The sequence below is a fragment of the Somniosus microcephalus genome, chromosome 14, assembly GCF_052327205.1.
Source record: "Somniosus microcephalus isolate GS21.2 chromosome 14, FLI_Smic_1.0, whole genome shotgun sequence".
Lineage (NCBI taxonomy): Eukaryota > Metazoa > Chordata > Chondrichthyes > Squaliformes > Somniosidae > Somniosus > Somniosus microcephalus.
Genome location: NC_141000.1, coordinates 98,478,810 through 98,496,825, shown reverse-complemented (window position 1 = coordinate 98,496,825; position 18,016 = coordinate 98,478,810). Strand labels below are relative to the sequence as shown.

At 45.4% G+C, this 18,016-nt stretch overlaps 1 protein-coding gene across 1 annotated transcript in view; it reads right to left on the bottom strand.

Annotated features, from left to right (window-relative positions):
• Nucleotides 1-17,735, bottom strand: part of LOC147107750 (zinc finger protein 654-like) — a 50,047-nt gene extending 32,312 nt beyond the window's left edge. Inside the window, exons 1-2 of the mRNA XM_086007027.1 lie at nt 17,483-17,735; nt 6,100-6,245 (exon numbers count right to left, since the gene is read on the bottom strand). Of these exons, the coding sequence (XP_085863153.1) occupies nt 6,100-6,245; nt 17,483-17,608 (272 nt within the window). The 5' untranslated portion in view covers nt 17,609-17,735. The remainder of the gene's footprint in view (nt 1-6,099; nt 6,246-17,482) is intronic.
• Nucleotides 17,736-18,016: the final 281 nt, after the last annotated feature.

The following is an 18,016-nucleotide window of genomic DNA, read 5'->3' as shown; positions in this document are numbered from 1 at the left end:
CTTGCCAGCAAAGTTGAAGCCCATGGAATAAAAGACAGTGGCTGCATCGATACGGAATTGGCTAAGTGATAGGAAACAGAGAGTAGTGGTACATGGTTGTTTAAGGATGGGAGGAAGGTATACTAGGACCACTGCTTTTCTTGATATATATTAATTACTTGGACGTGGGTGTACAGGGCACAATTTCAAATTTGCAGATGACACCAAACCTGGAAGTATAGTGAACAGTGAGGAGGAGAGTGATAGACTTCAGGAAGACAGACAGGCTGGTGAAATGGGCGGACACGTGGCAGATGAAATTTAACACCGAAAAGTGTGAAATGATACATTTTGGTACAAAGAATGAGGAGAAGAAATATAAACTAAATGGTACAATCCTGAATGGGGTGCACAGAGAGACCTGGGGGTATGCGTGCACAAATCGCTGAAGGTGGCAGGGCAGATTGAGAAAGCAGTTAAAAGGCTTACGGAATCCTGGGCTTCATGAATAGAGGTATAGAGTACAAAAGTGTGGAAATTATGATGAACCTGTATAAAACACTGGTTTGGCCCCAACTGGAGTACTATGGGGCAGAAAACGTTAGTGGGAGTGGTATATAGACCTCCAAACAGTAATGCGGAGGTTGGGGATGGCATTAAAAGGGAAATTAAAGAAGCGTGCAATAAGGGCACAGCAGTCATCATGGGTGACTTTAATCTACATATAAATTGGGCTAACCAAATTAGTAACAATATTGTGGAGGAGGAATTCCTGGAGTGTTTACGGGATGGTTTCCTGGACCAATATGTCGAGGAACCAACCAGAGATCAGGCCATCTTAGACTGGGTATTATGTAACGAGAAAGGATTAATTAACAATCTTGTTGTATGAGGCCCCTTGGGTCGGAGCGATCATAATATGATAGAATTCTTCATTAAGATGGAGAATGAAGTTGTTGTCTCAGAGACTAGGATCCTGAATTTAAATAAAGGAAACTACGACGGTCTGAGGCGCGAGTTGGGTAGGATTGATTGGGGAATGTCACTCAAAGGGTTGACAGTGGATAGGCAATGGCAAACATTCAAAGACCGCATGGATGAACTACAGAATTTGTTCATCCCAGTTTGGCATAAAAATAAAACAAAAAAGGTGACTCAACTGTGGCTAACAAGGGAAATTAGGGATAGCATAAGATCCAAGGAGGGGACATATAAATTGGCCAGAAAAAGCAGTAAACCTGAGGATTGGGAGCAGTTTAGGATTCAACAAAGGAGGACAAAGGGATTAATTAAGAAGGGGAAAATGGAATATGAGTGTAAGCTTGCAAGGAACATAAAAACTGACTGTAAAAGCTTTTATAGATATGTAAAGAGAAAAAGATTGGTGAAGTCAAGCGTAGGTCCCTTGCAGTCAGAATCAGGGGAATTTATAATGGGGAACAAAGAAATGGCTGACCAATTAAATCCATACTTTGGTTCTGTCTTCACAAAGGAGGACACAAATAACCTCCGAGATGTCGAGGAACATAGGGTCTGGTGAAAGGGAGGAACTGAAAGAAATCAGTATTTGTAGGGAAATGGTGTTAAGGAAATTGATGGGATTGAAGGTCGATAAATCCCCAGGGCCTGATAATCTACATCCTAGGGTACTTAAGGAAGTGGCCCTAGAAATAGTAGATGCATTGCTGATCATCTTCCAAAATTCGATGGAATCTGGAACAGTACCCATGGATTGGAGGGTAGCTAATGTTTACCACCTTTTTTGAATAGTGGGGTGAGAGAAAATGGGGGAATTACAGACCGGTAAGCCTGACATCGGTAGTGGGGAAAATGCTAGAGTCCATTATAAAAGATGTACAGGTTGGACCCCGGTAATCCGGCACCCTCGGGACCAGGCCGGTGCCGGACGATTGAAAATTCCGAACCACTGAAGGTTAGGTAAATAACACCTAAAATAAGCACAGACCACTGGGAGTGACAATCGCACATGTAAACAATGTTTGTTTATATCACGGGAAACGGTGGCGCCGCCAAGCGGCTGCTCCGCAAACTAAAGACCACCGGTTTCAATTCGTGCCGGACCACTGAAGGTGCCGGATTACCAGGGTTCAACCTGTAATAGCAGAGCACTTGGAAAACAGTGACAGGATCAGACAAAGTCAACATGGATTTACAAAAGATAAATCGTGCTTCACTAATCTACTGGAATTTTATGAGGATGTAACTGGTAAAATAGATAAGGGAGAACCAGTGGATGTGGTGTATTTGGACTTTCAGAAGGCTTTCGATAAGGTCCCGCATAAGAGATTAGCGTGTAAAGTTAAGGCACATGGGATTGGGGGCAAGGTACTGACTTGGATAGAGAACTGGTTGGCAGACAGAAAGCAAAGAGTTGGAATAAACGGGTCTTTTTCCGAGTGGCAGGCAGTGATTAGTGGGGTACCGCAGGGATCAGTCCTTGGACCCCAACTATTCACAATATATATTAATGATCTAGACAAGGGAACTAGGTGTAATATCTCCAAATTTGCGGACGACACAAAGCTGGGTGGGCGTGTGTGCCGTGAGGAGGATGCCGAGAAACTCCAGGCTGATTTGGACAGGTTGGGTGATTGGGCAGAAGCATGGCAGATGCAATATAACATGGATAAATGTGAGGTTATCCACTTTGGTAGCAAAAACAGGAAGGCAGATTATTATCTGAATGGCAATAGATTGGGAGAAGGGGAAGTGCAACGAGACCTGGGTGTCCTTGTGCACCAGTCGCTGAAGGTAAGCATGCAGGTGGTTAAGAAGGCAAATGGTATGTTGGCCTTCGTAGCGAGAGGGTTTGAGTACAGGAACAAGGATGTCTTGCTGCAGTTGTACAGGGCCTTGGTGAGACTACACCTTGAGTATTGTGTGCAGTTTTGGTCACCTTATCTGAGGAAGGATGTTCTTGCCATGGAAGGAGTTCAGCAAAGATTCACCAGGCTGATACCTGGGATGGCTGGAATGACGTATGAGGAGAGATTGGATCGATTGGGCTTGTACTCGCTGGAGTTTAGAAGAATGAGGGGGGATCTCATTGAAACTTATAAAATTCTGACAGGACTGGACAGACTAGATGCAGGAAGAATGCTCCCGATGGTCGAGGAGTCCAGAACCAGGGGTCACAATCTAAGGATAAGGGGTAGGCCATTTAGGACAGAAATGAGGAGGAATTTCTTCACCCAGAGAGTGGTGAACCTGTGGAATTCTCTACCACAGAAGGCAGTAGAGGCCAATTCATTAAATATATTCAAGAAGGAGTTGGATATATTTCTCAAGGCTAAAGGGATCAAGGGGTATGGGGAGAAAGCAGGGACCGGGTACTGAAGTTGGATGATCAGCCATGATCGCATTGAATGGCGGAGTAGGCTCGAGGGGCCGAATGGCCTACTCCTGCTCCTATCTTCTATGTTTCTATGTCCAATTGTGGGACCACACTTTAGGAAGGATGTGAAGGACTTAGAGAGGGTGCAGAAAAGATTTACAAGAATGATTCCAGGAACGAGGGACTTCAGTTATGTTGATAGACTGGAGAAGCTGGGATTCTTCTCCTGGAGAAGAGCAGATTGAGAGGAGATTAGATAGAGGTGTTCAAAATCATGAGGGGTCTGGACAGATAGAGGGAAACTGTTCCCATTGGCAGAAGGGTCAAGAACCAGAGGGGACAGATTTAAGGTGTTTGGCAGAAGAACCAAAGGCGACACAAGAAAAAACTTATTTACGCAGCGAGTGGTTAAGATCTGGAATGCGCTGCCCGAGAGGGTGGTGGAGGCAGATTCAATCGTGGCTTTCAAAAGGGAATTGGATAAGTATCTGAAGGAAAGAAATTTGCAGGGCTACGGGGAAAGGGCGGGGGAGTGGGACTCGCTGAAGTGCTCTTTCAGAGAGCTGGCACGGGCTCGACGGGCTGAATGGCTTTCTTTTGTGCTGTAACCAGTCTATGATTGTATGATTCTATACTTGGCTAAATCTATTCAGAAGCTTAGTCAATAAATGTTACTTTTTGTTTTGTTTTCACAAAATTGTTCATGAAATGGTTTTCTCCAGTTGATTTGAGTTGCACACCATAACATGTACTAATTTTCTAAGATACTTCATAATAAAGCAGTAAGTGTACCTACTTCCAAAAATATCCTGCATATGCAATTAATCCTTGGTCGTTTTAAAGCTTACGTCTATCGCAGTTACTTCCTCTTGGTTAATAAATTAAAAATCTAACATATTATAGTTGACAACATGGCCCATGTTTTCCGACCAGAAGCTTCCTGTGTGTGGAGGCCTCCGATCTGGAAAAATCTACAGACTTACCGGAGGGCTCCCGAGGTCTGGACACTTCCGTTCCTGGGCCTCTCCAAACTTGAAATGCGCAGGGCCCACGTATCCCAGAGGCGCATGCGGTTCGCAAGAGTCCCTGGGATCACGTGGGCCATGGGGAGCCATAGGAGAAGGGAATCTCCTGTCATACACTTGACAGATAGACCCGTCAAATATCACCCCAAAAACACACAAACAGTAAATAATTTTTATTTTTTTATTTTTTAAATCATTTTAAAAATCATTTAAAAAAAGTTCAAATTACAATAAAATTAAAGCTTTTTACAGGGCTAAAATTAAAATACTTATAAACTTATCTTTTTTTAAATGATAAATGAGTGAATTTTTTTTTTTTTTTTTAAACTTTAAAACTCTTATGCTGGTAAAAACAGGCCTTACGCTTTTACCAGGCGTAAGATTTCTAAGGGTTTTCAGCGGGCGGAGGTTCTCCAGAAAGCGGAACTCTCCGCCTGCAGAGGCCCTTCTCCAGGGCAGGCGTTCGATCTGTCAAGAGCATTCTTGACAGATCGGAAATGCCAGTTTTCAGTGTATGCGCTTCGCATGCCTGAAACTAGCATTTCCGATGTCCCTACGGGTGTGTACACAGCTCGTACACTCCCGTAGGCATCGGAAAATACGGGCCTATGTTTTTTTCTTTTATGTTTAAAACATATACTCACCCCTCATCTGTGAATTGCTGTGACACACAGTCTCGGATAGTCAGAGCACTATACAGTACACACATTTGTGCTGGAAGGCAATTTCAAAATTTATAATGCAGTGTATAACCAGCTCCTTAATAAATGTAAAACATTTATATAAACCCAATGGCATACTGAACCTCCAAGATCTCAGATCAAACTGACAATTTCTTTGACATGCATTTCAAGGTCAATTAGTACTTTTGTAGTTTGACTGATATCATCCCCCTGAAGTTCTAACTAGATTGTAGGGCTCAATATTAACACTGGTCTACCTGGAGCCAACACAATATACAAGAGTCACAAAGGCGATCCAGGTTCTCAAACAGTAAATTAGTAATAACAGAAAACGCTGGAAAAACTCAGCAGGCCAGGCAACATCCGTGGAGAGAGAAACAGAGTTAACGTTTCAGGTCGAAGACCCTTCGTCAGAACTGAGAAAAAAAAGCAGGAAATGAAACGGATGAAAAAGCAAGTTTGGGGGCTGGGAAATGGGGGAGGGGATGAAAGAACAAAAAGGGAAGGTCTGTGAGAGGTGAAGAGACATTAAGAGATATTCAAGGCGAGACGAGATGGTAATAGGGCACTGTGATGAAGAACTGATGAAATATCAGATACTTCACCAAAAGGGGCAGAAGGAAGTGAAAAGAAATACAGCAGCCAGGTCACTGCTCTCACATACCTCCTAATGGACAGTTAAGAGCAGTACTGAGGGGGGCCTGGCAGACAACAGTTCTTACTATCAGAAATGGTGCATGCCAAAGGAATTTACCAATTGGGGGAAAAAGTACAAGTTAAACACAAAAGTAAAAGTTCCGATAGACTTGTGGCAGTTTACATAACCAACAAAACAGTGAGCACATTCCAACATAGGCTCATAGACCACTCTCTCCCACACAGGAAGCTTCTTGTGTAATCAGTGTGGAAAACTGTCGGCAGACAAGCGGGTGCTATACCCAACACAGACGAAAAGAAATGGTTCTTTTTGCAGGCAGCAGTTTTCATTGTGAATCAACTAATGGCCCTGCTGCCTTTAAAGCCTGAGATACTAAAAATGGATGAAAAAGGAACTTACAAAGCCAGCCGGCTCAAGACGTATTGGACATGTTCACATTCCGCAGCGAGAAGGGGTCTTGCTTTGGTAAAACAGCAAATAGCACTTTTAAGCACTTGAAGTAGTGGCAAAGGCACCTGCCATCTCCCAGCATGCCATTCAGTTACCTGTTTGAGGGAGAGAAGACAGAACGTTAATTGCTGGTAAAAGATTCAAAACCTACAAGATTTAGCCAATCAAAACTTCCCTAGTCTCTCTTTTTTTTCTTTATTCATTCACGGGATGTGGTCATCGCTGGCAAGGCCAGCATTTATTGCCCATCCCTAATTGCCCTCGAGAAGGTGGTGATGAGCCGCCTTCTTGAATACAACCGAGTGGCTTGCTAGGCCATTTCAGAGGGCAACTAAGAGTCAATCACATTGCTGTGGGCCTGGAGTCACATATAGGCCAGACCAGGTAAGGGTGGCAGATTTCCTTCCCTGGGTTTTTATGACAATCCAGTAGTTTCAGTTCACCATTACTGATACTAGCTTTTTATTCCAGATATATTTAATTGAATTTAAATTCCCCAGCTGCTGTGTCTCTGGATCATTAGTCCAAGTCTCTGAATTATTAGTCCAGTAATATAACCACATGCCACCATTCCGCATCAATATCTAAATCTTTACTGCGGTCATGTACATAAAATCTAAATCTGTCCACACAAACTATACAATTCAGTTCTGCTCAAATGTAGGGGAAGAAAAATTAATGTGAGAATTATGCTAGAGATGTCACCAGAATAAAAAACTAGGAAGTATACAAAGTTAAGGGTCACTGCTGATCAGTCAACTTCACACCATGAGATAAACCATGGAGTACTTTGTAAACTGAGGTTCAGTGTGGTAGGTCTTCAAGAATTTGACAAACTGGAGGAACAAATAATTTGAGTTGGACTGTGACAGCATTTTGAAAATATGCGTTTCAAGAGCTTTGCAATAATAAGAGTGGAGTACTCCTAAAAATTACCGGTGCCATTTTTAGACCACCACAAATTTGAACCTCAGATTCCATTAAATGGATTTCAATAAATCTGACAATTTGTGGACTGGTACTCTATCATAGCTAGATCATCATAAAAACCCAACTAGTTCAATAATGTCCTTCAGTGAAGGGAACCTGTGAGCACTACCTAGTCTGACCTACACGTGACTCCAGTCCCACATTATGTGATATACCTTCAGGGTAACTAGGCATGGGCAATAAATACTTGTTGGTGTCACTGACATCCCAAGAATAAATACATAAAAAATTAACAGCTTGCTGCCGGAACACAATAATTGGTTGCCATTCCCTTGAATGTTTTATCTGAAAACAGTTGTTACAGCCAGATGACAAAGAACTTTGCTATTTAATTTGTTGCTGCAGCAGCTCGAACTGCATTAAAAATTATGAATACCCAACTCAGTAATGACAAATGCCAGCTACTAAGACGAGGCTACTTCTACCTTGAAGATGTTACCTTGAAATGATCATATTCTGTATTACTGCGTTCACAATATACACGAGTTTGATAGTCAGAAATGTTAGCACAGTCATATCTACTGTACAAAGTATACCAATTAAAACAAAAGCTTAGTTGGGCAAATTCACAAAGTTAATGAACTGAATTCTGCCATCTTATTACCGTCACACTGCGTCATTTCCTAAACAGTAGAGTGTAAAGAAAACTAGGGTGCGCAATGAAAACAGGCCCCCAAAAAATTGTTGGAAATGTTCTGTCAACGTTGTACAGTACTTTGTAACATGTTGCATGACAACAATCATCTACCAACATGCTGCAACATAAATTAGGCTTCCTTTTAAAAGCACTGCAACTTTTGTAATGGAGTGTAGTGTACCTGCATTCTTCGACAATATTTTATATTAAGATATAATTTTACAATATTAAATGATTGGTATGGGATTCACCTCTCCCACCCCAAACTCAACCAGTTCCACTTTTTCTCCACATCAGTCAGAGCGACAGACACGGTAATCAAACATGGAATTGGACCAATGCCCCTCAGGATATAGAAGACTCTATACATCTACAGTCAGCTCAACCTACCCACTGTTTACATGGGAACTCTGCAGAATAACAGCTTATTTTTTTAATTGCTGAATTGTGATTCTATCACCATCACCACCAAGCAAAGTGTCCTTTAAGGAACTTTAATTAGTTTAAAGAACGGTGATGCAAGATGATATACCTATCAATTCCTCCAATAAAAGGCGAAGAGTTACGAAGGTGACTAAAGGTTTTTATTGACTAAATAACAGAGCCCACTCTCGTGGGTGATCCGATCCAAGCAGGAGGAATACCAGCCAGTCGTTGACCTTTATACCTGGCCTGGTGGGTGGAGCCAAGGCGGAGTCGGCAGTGGTCACCCCAGGTATAGCAGTGTGGCAAGAGGCGACCTCGTACCGTGATACAATAGTGGTCAGTGATACAGTTATAACGAACAGTGGTGAACAGTGCTAACTACTAACAGTGATACGATAGTGAACGTGGTTTACCACATTCACCCCTTGTTTAGAATTAAGTCCGGCGGGGTGAAGTGTACTACCAATTCTGGTAGGTCAGTCTGTCCGGAGGCTTCGTAAGCCTCTCCGATCGCCGCAGCGGTGGTGTTGCCTTATCCGGTGCTGGTGCCTTATCCGGTGTTGATGCTGGTGTTTGCGTGGTCGGCGAGGGCTCGTGGGGTTCCGGCATGCCGTCTACCTGGACTGAGGTTGGGGGGGGGGGGGGGGGGGGGGTGGTGGCGGTGTTTCCAGATCGGCTGAGGGTGCGAGGTCTCGTAGGGAGACAGTGTCCTCCCGCCCGTCTGGGTACGCCACGTAGGCGTACTGGGGGTTGGCGTGCAGGAGGTTCACCCTCTCGACCAGGGGGTCCGTTTTATGGGTCCTCACGTGTTTCCGCGGCCAGACCGGCCCCGGGGCGGTCAGCCAGGTTGGTAGAGTGGTTCCCGTAGTCGACTTCCTGGGGAAAACGAACATTCGTTCATGGGGGGTGGTGTTAGTGGCCGTGCAAAGTAATGACCGGATGGAGTGCAGCGCTGTCGGGAGGACTTCTTGCCAGCGGGAGGTTGGGAGGCCCTTAGACTTTAAGGCTAAGAGGACGGCCTTCCATACCGTCGCGTTCTCTCTTTCCACCTGGCCGTTACCTCTGGGGTTGTAGCTGGTGGTCCTGCTTGCTGCAATACCTCTCTCTAGGAGGAATTGCCGGAGTTCCTCGCTCATGAAGGAGGAGCCCCGGTCGCTGTGTATATAGTTCGGGAACCCGAACAAGGCGAAGAGGGCATTCAGGCACTTAATGACCGTGCTACTGGTCATGTCGGGGCAGGGGAAGGCAAAGGGTAAACGGGAGTACTCATCAACGATGTTGAGGAAGTACACATTACGGTCAGAGGACGGGAGGGGCCCCTTAAAGTCGATGCTCAGGCGCTCGAAGGGGCGGGTGGCCTTGATCAGGCTTGCTCGGTCCGGCCTATAGAAGTGCGGTTTGCACTCCGCACAGGTCTGGCAGTTCCTGGTCATGGTCCTGACCTCCTCGATGGAGTAGGTCAGGTTGCGGGCCTTAATGAAATGGTAGAGTCTGGTGACTCCGGGGTGGCAGAGCTGGTCGTGGAGGGTCTGAAGCCTATCGATATGCGCGCTGGCGCATGTCATTCGTGAAAGGGCATCAGGGGATTCGTTCAGCTTGCCTGGCCGGTACAAGATCTCAATCGTAGGTGGAGAGCTCGATTCTCCATCTCAAAATCTTGTCATTCTTGATTTTGCCCTTCAGCTTGTTATTAAACATGAAAGCCACCGAACGCTGGTCGGTGAGGAGGGTAAATCGTTTGCCTGCCAGGTAGTGCCTCCAGCACCGTACTGCCTCCACGATCGCCTGGGCCTCTTTCTCGACCGACGAATGTCGGATCTCGGGGCCCTGTAGGGTCCTTAAGGCGGCCACTGGCCTCCCCTCCTGGTTTAGGGTGGCGGCTAAGGCGAAGTCGGATGCGTCGCTCTCCACCTGAAAGGGGATGGACTCGTCCACTGCGTGCATCGTGGCCTTGGCTATGTCTCCCTTAATGAGGGAGAAGGCCGCGCACGCCTCCTCCGTGAGGGGGAAGGAAGTGGCTTTCAGGAGGGGTCTGGCTTTGTCCGCGTAATTGGGTACCCATTGGGCATAGTAGGCGAAAAGCCCCAGGGTTCTCAAGTGCTTTAGGGCAGTGGGGGAGGGGTAGCTCCATGAGGGGGCGCATTCTTTCTGGGTCGGGGCCGATGATTCCGTTCTCCACTACGCAGCCGAGGATGGCAAGGCGCGTGGTGTTAAACACGCATTTCTCCTTATTGTAGGTGAGGTTCAGCCATTGGGCCGTACGGAGGAATTTCTCCAGATTCGCATCATGTTCCTGCCGGTCGCGGCCGCAGATAGTGACGTTATCTAGGTAGGGGAATGTAGCCTGCAGTTCGTTCTGGTCAGCCATCTGGTCCATCTCCCTTTGGAAGACCGAGACCCCATTAGTGACACCGAAGGGGACCCTAAGGAAGTGGTATAGGCGCCCATTCGCCTCGAAGGCGGTATACTGGCGGTCCTCAGGGTGGATAGGGAGTTGGTGGTAGGCCGACTTCAGGTCGATGGTCGAGAATACTTTATACTGTGCAATCTGATTGACCATGTCAGATATGCGGGGGAGGGGGTATGCGTCCAGCTGGGTGTACCTGTTTATGGTCTGGCTGTAGTCGATGACCAGGCGGTTTTTATCGCCGGTCTTTACGACTACGACCTGGGCACGCCAGGGGCTGCTGCTCCCCTCGATAATGCCCTCTTTCAGGAGGCGCCGCACCTCAGAGCTAATGAAGGCTCTGTCCCCGGCGCTATACCGCCTGCTCTTGGTAGCGACGGGTTTGCAGTCAGGGGTAAGGTTAGCAAACAGAGAGGGTGGCGGGACCTTGAGGGTGGAGAGGCTGCAGGTGTTACGCGGTGGGCGGTTTAACGTTTGCTGGTTGTTGACTGAGTGGGGGGAGGGGTCCACCGTATGCTAGGGTTACGCTTTGGAGGTGGGATTGGAAGTCCAGCCCTAGTAGGACGGCAGCGCAGAGATGGGGGAGGACGAGGAGTTTAAAGTTTTTATACTCCGTGCCCTTAACCGACAGGGTCACGACACAGTAGCCGCTGATGTCCGTGGCGTGGGACCTCGATGCCATCGAGATTCGGCTGCGCGTTGGTAGGACAGAGGGGGAGTAGTGGCTCACCGTGTCTGGGTGGATGAAGCTCCCCGTGCTTCCGCTGTCGAACAGGCAGGTCGTGGTGTGGCCGTTCACTTTGATGTCCATCATTGACTTGGACAGATGGTGCGGGCGGGCTTGGTCCAGGGTGACGGAAGCTAGTGTGTAGCTGAGCGAGTCGTTGTCATCTGCGGGCGAGGCGGTCGGGCGTGGTGAGTAAAATGGCGTCTCCCACGAGGTAGGGCCCCATGAGGCACTATTGGGGTCGGTTGCCTTAATCAAAGATGGCCGCCCCCATGACTCGTGTGGGGATGCTGGCCTCAGTTGCCCTAAACGAAGATGGCCGCCCCCATAGTTCGCATGCGGCACTGCTGGCCTCTGAGGATTCGCTCCTGCAGGCCTTGGAGAAGTGGCCTTTCTTCAGGCAGGTTTTGCATATGGAGTTCTTGGCTGGGCAGCGCGACCTCGGGTGCTTCTCCTGGCCACAAAAAAAGCCGGCGGCCCGATCGCGGATGCCCGATGTCGGGGCCGGTGCCGGGGGTGGCGGGGCCGGTCGGGTCCGGGACGCCGACGCAGAGGTAGGTCCCGGGGGCGGCGCTGGGAAGGGTGCTGTGGTAGGGGTCGGGCCCGAGTCCCAGGGTCGCGAGCAGTACCTGGTGAATGCTTCCTGATCTTGGTGGGCCACTTCCAGGGAGATAGCGAGGGCTTCAGCTTTTTCCATGCTGAGGTCTTTAGCTTCCAGCAGTCTTTGCCGTGAGTACTCGGACCGTAGGCCTTTCAGGAATGCGTCGCGGATATTATCTTCAGTATTTTCGGCTGCCGACACCGATTTAAAGTCACAGTTCCTGGCGAGTGCATATAGCGCCTGTGAGAATTCGGCTACTGATTCTCCTGGCTGTTGCGGCCGTGATCTTAGGAGGTGCCTAGCGTACATGTAGTTTACCGGGGTCCGGTACTTCTGTTTCAGCAGGTTGATGGCGGTCTCGTAGGTAGTCATGTCCTCGATGAGAGTGTATACTCTCGGGCTCAGTTGTGCCTGCAGGACACTTAGTTTGGATGCCTGAGGGACGCTGGATTCTCTCAGGTATGATTCGAAGCAGACCAGCCAGTGTTTAAAGTCTGCGGCTGAGTTTGCTGCTCGTGGGTTCAGGTCCAGGTACGGCGGTCTGAGGGCTCGCAGCCAAGCTGGCTGGTGTGGCTGTGCTCCTGGGAGCTGCGCTGGTGGCTCCTCCGCCGGTTGTGACTCGTTGTCGGACATCATTAAATTTAGTCAATAAAATTGATATACCTATCAATTCCTCCAATAAAAGGCGAAGAGTTACGAAGGTGACTAAAGGTTTTTATTGACTAAATAACAGAGCCCACTCTCGTGGGTGGTCCGATCCAAGCAGGAGGAATACCAGCCAGTCGCTCACCTTTATACCTGGCCTGGTGGGTGGAGCCAAGGCGGAGTCGGCAGTGGTCATCCCAGGTATAGCAGTGTGGCAAGAGGCGACCTCGTACCGTGATACAATAGTGGTCAGTGATACAGTTATAACGAACAGTGGTGAACAGTGCTAACTACTAACAGTGATACGATAGTGAACGTGGTTTACCACACAAGATCTATACCTATGAATAATGCTTTTTTTTTAAGCCACGCAAGTTTATTTTGAAACTCCATCACTTTTTATTTTTTGCTCACGATAATTATGCCCCAATTATGTAAAACTAGCTACTGGCATTGAAAAGCGGAGATATCAACTGGAAGTGACTTGGCATTTTATGATAATCTTCTCACTTCACCTTTGCAGCCTACTTCATTGCCTTGTGCTCAATATTCTTCAAGAAGAAAATCAAAAAGGTAATTGTTTTTCATGTTTGCCCCAAAGCTTGTGCATAGACAGCTCATTACATAATGTGCATGTCTAAATGTGAATTTGACAGAATATTAACGCCACCTTTGTTAATCAAACTATTACGTAATTAAATATTTCTCAATGCAGAAGTCAAAAAATGGGTAGGAGCCTTGTAACGTACATTACTACAGGTATACAGGCCAGCTTATTAAAAATATAGATTGCATTGCATATGGACTGGCCAAAAAAAACCTAGATCTGTCCAAGGCAGGCAAAAGTGTGGAGAAGGTGACAATCCAAGAAAGCTAGGAATCTAAAATAAAAACAGAATCTGTTGGAGACGCCCAACTGTTCAGTCACTCCCAGCTCCCATCTACACAACTTACTGTGCTTCCTAACTTACTGTCATCTGCAAACTTGGATATACAACTCTCTATTCCTTCATCCAAGTCACTGTGATATACGGTGACAAGCTGAGGCCCCAGTACAGATCCCTGGGGACCACCACTTGTCACATCCGCTTATCAGAGTACATTCCCTTTATCCCTCTGTCTCTGCCCTGCCAACCAATTACCGACCCATGACACAGGTTACCTCCAATCCGTGTGCTCTCTGTGCTAATAATGTGGAACCTTATCAAATGCCTTCTGAAAGTCAATAGAGAGAACAGACACTCCTCCTATCCACCATGTTAGTGGCTTCCTCAAAAAATTTAACTAGATATTCAGTCCAGTAACTTTCCCACAACTGCCGTTAAACTAAAAGGTCTGTAGTTTCCCGGTTTGTCCCTCTCTACCTTCTTAAATAACGGAATGGTAGTTTCAATCCAAAAGCACAATTCCTCAATAGAGAGAGCTTTCGAAAATTATGACTGACACAGTTGCAATTTCTTCCCCCATTTCTTTTAATTTCCTGGTGTGGAAACCATCAGGTGCTGGAGATTTGTCGATCTAAAATCCCATTATTTTCTTCATTAACTTACATTAAATACAAAAATTTCCTCCCCTTGACTTATTTTTAGGTTCCCTTGTACCTCTGGTATTTTGTCTTTTCCCTCTACTGTGCAAAGGGATACAAAGTATTAAATAACAAGTCTGCCATTTCCTTATCATCCATGATAGCCTCACCTGCATCTGTCTTTAATGTGCCCACATTCCCCGTTACCACACTCTCTCGCGCTATATATTTATAAAAAGTTTTACTGTGAGCTTTTTTTCCATATTCCTTTTTGCAGCTATTACTTTCTTAGTATACCTTCTTTCTTTTTCTCCCAGTCAGCTGAATTTCTACTTTTCTTTGCATCATACTTGTTAAGACAGAACCTGATTCTGTGGTTCCTCCTTCTCTGCCATCAGTAGGTTCCCCCTACCCTGCTGATAGACAGTCACACACATAAACACTCCTCTTCCTGTACCTGTGTTCTAGAGTAGACTATTCAGATATTATTCCCCCTCCCTCATGTGTCAGACTGTCTTTAACTCATGCTCCAACTCAATAACTCCGAGTCAGAGACACTCAAAATAGAAATAACAGAAAACACTGAAAAAACTCAGCAGGCCAGGCAGCATCCGTGGAGAGAGAAAGAGTAAACGTTTCAGGTCTGGGACCCTTCATCAGTCCCAGACCCGAAACGTTAACTCGGTTTCTCTCTCCACGGATGCTGCCTGGCCTGCTGAGTTTTCACAGCATTTTCTGTTGTTATTTCAGATTTCCAGCATCCGCAGTATTTTGCTATCACACTCAAAATAGAGAGGTGTTCATCCGGTACAGTCTCACTGCTCACAAATTCCCACATTCAAACTGCCTATGTTGCCATTATCTATTCTATGTTTATTTATTGTACAACAGATGGATTTAATTTGATTTATTTTAGTTACTTTTATTGCTCAGGTTAGTTTATTTATTTCTCTTTTTGACAGCAGTTTTTATTTAATTTTGATTACTTAAAACAGCTAGTTAGGTTTTTGTCCTTGCCTCCTTTTTTTTTTTTTTTATATAAAGTTTAGCTCTTACTGCTACTTTGCTGTGTTATTTACTTTTCTTAATTCAAATATTCTTCAGTGCAAAAAATGACTTGGAATTATCAGGAGGAAACTGTATTCGATTTGCATAATTCAACTTAAGATCACACAACAAAACAATTATTATAACCTAGCACTGAAGCATTAACTGAAGAGCTGTCACGTGCAATTTCAAACAACTGCTCAATGTCACTATACAAACAGAAAGCATCATTTATGATTATATCCCACAAAAATCAGCAGGGGAAAACAGTTTCATTTAGGGCACAGGTATAATAAAGCAAATATTTGCTATAGTTTTTAGGCCAGAGCTACAGAAGTGATGAAGCATGCAATACCCATAGCCTCTGGGCTATCATATACCCTTGGGCAGTTCTGTTGTTCTTGGATCAATAGTTCAGTGATACAGCTCTCTACCACATTCAACAAATCAATTTCTTTAAAAGAAATAAGGCCTATTGCGATACCAGCACTGCACAACTAACTGCATCGTTTAATCCTGTCATGTGGCATTTGAGCATCTGGCCAAAATCCATCTGTAACTTAAGTTACCTGTTCACAAAAATAATTTGCACGACATTCTAGGGCAATCCATAATAACCAAGTTGCTTGCTACTAAAAGAGGAACAATGGTTTTGCCATTTTGGTACTCAAATCTTAGGGGGTTCATTAAAGCAGTGTTATGACAAGACTCACGTTTGACATCTCATACAATACCAAATCCAAGAAAACTGAGCTAAAGAAAAAATAAGTTACCGTATATACACAACACATTTTCCCAAGATAACCCTACAACAGTGCTCACGTAACAGCAATCAGGTGTTGTGAATTCAAATGGCAAAATTCAGCCATAATGTAAAATGGTCAGGGCGAGAGATACGGATACCAATACCAACAGCAAACTCAAACTAATGAAGCTCTGGAAAATGGTTTAAAAATAAGGAATCCATATATATTTTGAAATGTTTGGAATGTCATTCTAACACACACACAGATTTGGACCAACCGTGTTTCACTCTCACATTATGACTTACTCACTCCCTGGCTTTAGTTATTCTCTATAAAATATACATCAATAAACCATACAAAACTTGCATCAAAACCATAACACATTTTGTGACTATCAAAGAGATAAGTGCACCAACTCAAAAGATTATTTAAGCCATGAACTGGACAAGTGTAGATATCTTGTACAGTTGCATATTTGAAAATGCAATCTAGCTCCTACAGCCACCTTGCCCACACCCCCTGAACTCCTTATCTCAGCATGTTTACCTTGCCACCTCCCTTCTTGCCTTTAAAAACCTCAAGACCTCCACTTCCATTGTGTTTTTGTCCCCTTGTGGCCCTTTTCCCTCAGCTCATTGCTCACTTGCTATCCACTGAGACATCTCTCTGCATGTGAACACTATATACATACAGAAGCACACAACACATAGAAGTCCATTAATTGTTGATATAAACCATCTGGATCCCAAGATTACACCACTTTATAGTATCACTTCTAAATATTTATCTATCTACATATACTGGTGGGAGGATGCTCATGTGCAGCATAAACACCAGCATGGACTGAATGGCCTGTAAATACTATGTAACTATGTGCTGCAAAACTCAAAAACAAAGATATTCTTCACATGATGTCACAAAGCTTCAGGTTCTACATCAGGGCTTAATATAATGAAATGATAAAAGTTCATTAGTATTAACAGCAAACAAAATTAGTTGTCTTAAAATTTCATTATATATTTTAGCTGCAAATTGAAGTGTGTTTGGATCATACAAACAACGCAGTTTTCTCTCCCCATTCATGACACCAAACCCCCTCCAATTACCAGATTGTAATTGACCGCTATACGAATAATTATTCATTTGAATTGTACACCCACATCACGTCTTTGACACAAAAAACTTTAGTTAACGCCATAGGGGGTGAACAGCATTGTTGATGCACTATGACAGTAAAATGCTGGTCTTCAAAATGAACATTTCATAAAAAGGAGGGGAAATGGTCACAATTCACACCCATAAAACGAGTTTCAGAAAACACTTTGAAACAATATACACAAAAAAAAAGTTTTCCAAAAAGAAATCAGACGTCAGCTCTCACAATTAGTTCCTGGGGGGGATATGCTGCGAAAGCAGCCCGTCGAGGGGCAATACACATTTTGTGGTGTAACTTTGACTCTGCAATGTAATGACGGGGGGAGAAAGACTGTCAAGAAGCTCTCACTCCCAGACTATTGAATTCCTCCCCAGCAAACCCCACCCCTCCCCCCGCAAAAAAAACCCACCAAATGGCACACTCACTCGACAAAACTTCAGGCAGTAATCGTTGGACGCGGTGACTAGGCCCACGGACGCTCGCAGTTCGCTCTCTATCCATTCCAGTTCTTTTCTCAGACTCCCTACCTCAAACTCCTCTTCTTCCGCCATGCTTCTCACCCCTACCTGCGCGTACCAACGTGCGTGCGCCGTTGCGTCATCGCACGCACACAGCGATTGGTTCCCCCCTCCTCCTCTCCGCGCCTGCCGGTTGGATCCTTTCGCCGCTCCTGCGTCACACGGAGGCAATCACGTGACGGCTTCGCGCGATGACGTCCCTGGATTCTGTAGTTCTCGGCTTGCGCCGGACGGAGCTTGATTGACAATCGCAATCAGCCAATCGCCATAAGCCACCATATAAGGAAGCAAGACCAAAAAAAACCCGACTGCGCCCTCTGGCTGGTCAGGTTGCATTGTGGGGATTGTAGTCTGGTTCTTGTTTTGACAGCGTTTAGCCCGCGACCGCTGGAAGCCAGCCCCTGGTGCTAAATATATTTGTTCACCCCCCCCCCCAAATTC